Source organism: Oncorhynchus masou, chromosome 31 (genome assembly GCF_036934945.1).
Source record: "Oncorhynchus masou masou isolate Uvic2021 chromosome 31, UVic_Omas_1.1, whole genome shotgun sequence".
NCBI lineage: Eukaryota > Metazoa > Chordata > Actinopteri > Salmoniformes > Salmonidae > Oncorhynchus > Oncorhynchus masou.
In genome coordinates this window covers 42,579,582-42,586,410 of record NC_088242.1, presented here as the reverse complement: position 1 = coordinate 42,586,410, position 6,829 = coordinate 42,579,582, and the positions used below count along the sequence as shown (strand labels likewise).

The 6,829-nt window shown below is 38.2% G+C and overlaps 1 protein-coding gene across 1 annotated transcript; it reads right to left on the bottom strand.

Annotated features, from left to right (window-relative positions):
• On the bottom strand, positions 1-4,868 carry LOC135523962 (homeobox protein Dlx4b-like). The gene is made up of 3 exons (XM_064951004.1): positions 4,272-4,868; positions 3,238-3,431; positions 1-971 (listed from the first exon to the last, which is right to left on the bottom strand). Exons 1-3 carry the CDS (start codon positions 4,582-4,584, stop codon positions 723-725), a joined length of 756 nt encoding a protein of 251 aa, XP_064807076.1. The 5' UTR covers positions 4,585-4,868; the 3' UTR covers positions 1-722.
• Positions 4,869-6,829: the final 1,961 nt, after the last annotated feature.

The following is a 6,829-nucleotide window of genomic DNA, read 5'->3' as shown; positions in this document are numbered from 1 at the left end:
GAGATTTCAGCTTTAAATGTTTAATTCACTTTCAACATTTTTCTACAAACAAAATTCCACTTTGACACTATGAGATATTGCATGTAGGCCAGGGACACACAATCCCAATTTAATCCATTGTAAATTCAGGCTGTAACACAAAAACATGTGGAAAAAGTAAAGGGGTGTGAATACTTTCTGAAGGCTCTGTATATCAAAGAAAGCACTTTAAAACGTTCAATAACTATTGACACCTTCACAATAATAGACGTTGAGATCCATCAGTGCATATCAAACAATTCTGAAATGTATATGCACAATAAATTCATATTTGCTGTGACGAAGCTATCCAAACATGGACTGCCTGGGACACTACTGTTAATCACATTAATAATACGGTCATAACCAATTGCCACACATATTCAGGTGCATGTCCCTTGCTGGAATCAAACCATAAGCATGTTGCCACCTGACAGCACATTTCTCACCAAAGCCATTCCAAAAATTAAGAACAGTGCGTAAAGTGGACACAAGAAATACAAATCGTCACCCAAAAACATAGGCTACATTGCAATGAAAGAAAAAAAGATAATTGACATTAATTAAACACGCAAATCAAACTTGATAGGCTAGATGAGACGTGTTCGGGTGTGGGGTAGGCAGATATAGCCTTATGGCCCTTGAAAAGTTAGAAATGGCCGGGTGAGTTTTGCAGCACCGTGCAGTGTGTTGAGATGGTCTGCTTACATCATTTGAGGTCTGGACATAGGATCCTGGAGATGGTTTGGGTACCAGTGACCAAAATTGTTCATGTAATTGTTGGGGTGCGTAGGGGTCCCTTTGTTTGCCATTGACACCTCCCAAAGTTGAGGCATTCCGGGTGAACAAGGAGAAATAGATGACGTACTGTGGAGATGTTCCCCCTCTGGCCCGCTGCCATGCTTCAGTATCTTCTTATATTTCGAGCGCTTGTTTTGAAACCATATTTTAATCTAAAAAGATCAAATAGATGTTTAGAAAGTGAAAATATGAGGGGAAAGCAGCATATTACAGCGTATGCTATGACATCCCTCTCTCCACCACCACAACAATCATTAAACAATTATCTTCCACACAATAGAAATGATTTACATTCGTCATGGCTTGCAAACTCGTAAAGGCTTGTCATATTCACATTTTATAATTTTGAAATTACATTGAAAATTGGAACAATTTTATACGTTTAAAAGGAAAATAGCCCAGAAAGTGGCATTCGTTCTTACACTTCTTATAATTTTAACACATTTCTTCAACTTTGCCAGTCAGTGCATGGATCCAGAACCATTAGGCCTATTGCAATTCAGCAAAATGGATGAGCGACACTTCACTAGTTCATTAAATGCTAGCTCCCCTATTGTTCAACATTTTATGAGTCCAATGATGCATGAGTCTGACAACAATCCAATGCTAAAAATATAGTAAAATAGAATAGCCCCAGCGAGCTTGAATATAACACTGTAAACAAGGAGGGAGGTCAGATGCATTTCTATGTATGATGTATTCTACTTAGTCAGAACAAGATGCTATTCTGATCGATTTTACGACGGTATAAAATATTAAATAAAAGCCACAGAGCCTGAGGTGGACAAAGTCAAACCATTCTCATATATAGCAACAAGACACAAAGCCAAATCAGACCCAGACAGGATGGTGTAGTTCAGAGATTTTGCCAGGGACTGTTTTGAATGACAATTTAATTCAATCAACCTAGGATTGCCTATCATTTAAAAACATATTAATTTTATTGATTTTAGAAATTGAATAGAAGTGTTGCCGATACAGTATAGCTAAAATATATTGAGCAAAACAATGTTTAAAGGCTTGAAAATGTTTCCCATAAAAGACAGATGTGCATGGTGAGATGTTAGACCCAAACATTATGCTCACCACCTGTTTATTTGCCTTTCATTATGTTTATAGGTCCAAGGGAAATGGTTGCCATAATCTCTATTTCAACCTTAGATTTCAGAATTTCACCTGACATAAATGAATAATGCCAACAATGACTTTGAAAATAGACCATCTGCATGACAGCCTACTTGTCCTATTTTCTTCAGTTACAATCTGTAAACTGTGTGTGTGTGTTCCCACAGCCTTCATTGCACTGCTCTATGCCCATTTCTGTGGTAATGTATAAGTGTGCTTTAACATGACTTTGACCAAAAGATTGTTGGTAATTAGACACGGATGTTTATAAAGACAATACATCGGCCTATAGTTTAGAGTGGCAGCATGTATTTCAGTCTTTCTGTTACTCTGTTAAGCCTATTTGGACTTGCAATATTGCAATTGAGCTATGTTTGCTTTAAGTCACAGAGAGCTCTCTGTGAGAAGGTTTTAGCCGCAATGGTAATTTAAGACTAAGAATAAAGCTGCATTAAGAAATTGACTTAACAAAGCTCTCAATTAGCCTTTTCAGTTGGTCTTGAGCAGTGCAGAAAGCCACAATAATACCCACAGATCTGTGATCTATGTAAACCCTCTCCATACAACTATAGGGGAAGGTTGTTTTGTGTTTTTCTACAATCAAACATAAACATGAACTTGTGGCAGTATTGGTGTTACATTTTCAAATGTTAACCTGTGTGAGACAGATTCAAGGGTTTCATGTCAACATTTCTGGAAAAAATTGTCAAAATGCTAGTAGACAGCATTGCATAATATTTAAGTATCTGTCACGTCTATCAAGAAGGCTAGTAAGTGGATCTGTGCATAAATTCAAATAGTCCAGTCTTGCAGTAGCATTAAGTTATGAGAGGCCTTTGGATCTTTAATTTTATTTAATTTATCCGTTATTTTATCAGGTAAATTGACTGAGAACACGTTCTCATTTGCAGCAACAACCTGGGGAATAGTTACAGGGTAGAGGAAGGGGATGAATGAGCCAATTGCAAACTGGGGATTATTAGGTGACCGTGGTGGTTTGAGGGCCAGATTGGGAATTTATTGAAATTAATAGGGAAAAAGTGAAATAAATACAATGTGTATTTAAAACGATTAATGAGGTGTTTTGTACCTATCTAACCCGTCTGCACTTCACTTTAATTGTTATAAACTATTTGGTTTCTTAGGCCTGAACATAAGGATGACCTAGAAATACAACACTTAACAAATAATGTATTATAATTTGGTAATTGGTCTACTAAGATAGTATAAGATAGTTTTAAAATCACATTTCCTACTGTTGACGGCTATTATGTCAAGTTTAATTTAGCCCACCTGTGTTTGGGTCAGCCCTAATTTAGCCGCCAAATCTGCGCGCTCGGGTAAAGCCAGGTACTGGGTCTGCTGAAACCTATGTTGGAGCGCCTGTAGCTGAAGACTGGAGTAGATGGTCCGTGGTTTGCGTATTTTCTTTCCTTTACCATTCAAACGAATTTCCCCGTTCTCAATCACTGTAGACTTCTCATGGTCTGTGGATAGAAGAGAGAATTTCAGTCAAACTGCGCTGAACAGTAGCCCAATCGGGTGTAGCCTACATTCACTTTGATTTACAACTTTCCACTTTACGTCAGGGCAGAAGATAAGGCCTAGTATCTATGTAAGAGTTTGTATCAACATAGGCCTATGCCTAGGCTACTTTGAAATTCACGGCCTGGAATTCAGGCTGCATGCCCAAATGTCAGGCTGTGTCTCCTATGAAAATGCCACAGTTGAACAATAAATAGACACCACTATAGTGCGGTGCATGGATGAAATGGTTCTTCTTTTCTGGAATTGCTTTGTTATCTTGACTAATAATGGGAGTAAACGACTGTTTGAAGTACTCATGCATAATCGGGCTAACCCACAGAAAATGATGGTTAATAAAATGAATGACTCCATCTGTGTTCATTACGGAACACGAGTAGTAAAGATAACCCCAAAATGCCTGACATGCATTTAAAGTAGGAAAACATTTTGATTACCGTAGCACTGACTGTAAATTGCGTTTGATTGTATTGATTTGATTAGGACAATTTTTGTAAACAACAAATATGTACACACTGACAGGTATAATGCATGTACATCTGAGGTATAGGCCTACCATAGCCTACAAAGAACCGTCTGATAATTTAGCCTACATCTGATAATATGTAGCCTTCAATTGCAATAGGCCTACATTTTAAAGCACAGTTCCATACAATCCACACTCATTTTACACATTGCACACTTTCATTGTAGACGACGCGTTTTATTTATTTAAAAAATGATATGGTGGTGTGATAGGCCAAGAGCTGTGAGGAACTAACAGATATATATATTACACGTACCTGTCTCATCTAATCTGGAGTGCGCCAAACTGTGATTGTTGTGCTGGTAGGGCATGTAGGCACTCGGGTGATGAGTGTTCACCGCTCTGGGGTAGGCGTAGCCCAGGGAGCGGCCATAGGAGGACGCGCTGGGGGAGAAGGGACTACCGTGTTGAGAGTGTCCGGCAGATTGTAAACCACTAACGGGGTAGATGTGAGAGTGTCCTTGGGAATGCTGCTGGTGCGCAGGGTGCCCGTGCCCAAACTCGAAAAAGGTCGATTTGGAGGGATCTGAAGAATTCAAACTATCAGGCATGAAACCTATAGACATCATTAGCTAATACAGAAGTCCATAAAACCGTCCGTCTAAAAAGGGATGCATTGAGAAGTGTTGGAGAGCGAGTAAAAGTTTAACTGTATCCACCATCAAGTCAATAACATTGCCTGTATAAAAAAAGTTATTCCAAACGAAGAAAATGTACATCCAGGGATCTGTGAAACGGAAAAAAAAGAACCACATAAAAGTCAACCCTTCTTTACATCATTCGTAAACCTCACAATATCCTCCAGACACTCATGTAGACCCGGTGTGCCTCAAACCCCACTGCCTTCCATCAGCGTGCGCTCTGATTGGTCTCGAATACCTACGATGTCACTCGAGCCTGCAGGAAAGACTCATTAAGTTCATTAACATATGTTTCGTGAATGCACTCCTTCAGCCACTAATGTAATGTCACTCAAACGATTTGATAAACAATCATTTGCGCACAGTGCGCTGCTCGATTTACGTAACATAATAAATCATTTATTTTGAAACAGAAAGTCCAGTAATTTAAATATAGCCTAATGTTATTTATAACTATTTTTGCAGTAAAAGTTTCCTTCCATTAACTCAAAGTGCAAATAACATTGATTAATCGCATATTTTTATTAAAACGTTGTTTAAAATAAAAATTTAAGCAAATCAATTAGGTGGTCTAAAAGTTTGCGAAATTGGCCATCCTTTGTAAGATTGATTTAGATTGTGTTACCAAAACAGAACAACATTTTTTAGAAACGTTCATAATAGACAAGCAGTGATTTGGGGTTTGAGCGGTCACTTGGTGCCAATAGGCTTCAAGCCCCGCTAAGGGTCAGATACCAAACACGTGTAGTATTAGGCCTAAGGCTATTTCCATGTCACTCTCATTTGAGTAGATGCAGATAGATAAGCTATTTGTTTATGTTGACAACACATGCCTACAAGGGAAATTGACCAAATATTGGCATATTCATTGTATATACTTCATTGAATGAAACACTTTGACCGTCAAATGATAAACCTCAGCCATGGGCTATTTAAAAAGCATATAGACATGGAAAACATGGCAGGTGCATTATTGATCTTAGTTTAACTAACACAATAATCTAGATAGGCACATGCGTTTTCAAACATCCAGTATTTTACACTATTATAACGCAATAGTAGGTCATAATTAACCCTCAATAATAAACGTTATAACTAATATTCACTAACGGAAATCTTATCCAAATAGGTCTACCCTATGGGCTACTTGGTTTATAAGGAAGGATCAAATTCCCATCAGAACGGCCAATTCTGACTCAATCGAATGAACGGTATAAATATCTGATCCTGGTGATTTAATTGCCCCCCCCCTAGGCAAAATAGTTTCTTAATCTCAGCAGTTTGACAGCTGTTTTAATGTCAGTGTCTGTAATTCTCATCGTGGCGCCAGTTAAAGTGAAAGCAATTTAAGTACCAGCAAAGCCTTTCTTTCACATCAAGGTGACACTTAATCGCATATGTAAGGCCTAGTTTTTGAATGGCGCACAACCACTTACGGTTTTCTATAGATGTACTTATATTTTTGTCATTCTATTAATTATGGGGTCCACATGATGGTATCAGGAACAATAAAATAGCCCAGAACATCCCTCTGTCATCTCTGGCAGCAAGTGTGAAGAAAAAAAGGAACTAAAGGAGCGCAACGTGACAATGATGTTTACATGCGTGTACTAATTCTATCATTAGATATTGACCTACACATAACAGTTTGAGTCAGTAGAGCGATGCAGACTACAAGGTAACGGGCAAAGGTTCGGGCAAAGGTAAAGGTTCACTCGTTGCTAACCGGTAACTGCTGCAGAGCCTGCTTTAACAAGGGGCTACGTCTCAAGGATAAGGTGTGGCCTTTTATCAAGTGCCAAGATTCACCCAACCTTTATTGAGCCTAAACTTCAACCCATTGTTGAAGATGTGCTTTTTGGTTATTTTCATAATGTAAAAAAAAATGCAATGGGATCATTTTCATAAAATAGGGACTAAAATGATTATGTCGGAATATATTTGTTTTATTCTTAGATCGATAATTAAACTATAACAAAAACAGAAACATTTAAACACACTCATATTATCTAAAACATGACAGGGACTAATGGCTTGTTGCTTAGACCTAATCAGTGGACAGTCAGCAAAACACATTTGATGGGACATGTTCAAGAAAGTATACAATTCCTGACCACAGGCTCAGAGCAAACTTGTCTCAACATCTCAGCCTCTGACATACTGAACTCAAACA

Excerpts from the sequence above, each read along its gene's own strand:
- LOC135523962 (XM_064951004.1), bottom strand. The coding sequence starts at position 4,584 with ATGATGTCTATAGGTTTCATGCCTGATAGTTTGAATTCTTCAGATCCC. Across the intron at positions 3,432-4,271 it reads CTCCAGATTAGATGAGACAG|ACCATGAGAAGTCTACAGTG; the intron begins GTACGTGTAATA and ends TTCTATCCACAG. Across the intron at positions 972-3,237 it reads TAGGGCTGACCCAAACACAG|ATTAAAATATGGTTTCAAAA; the intron begins GTGGGCTAAATT and ends TGATCTTTTTAG.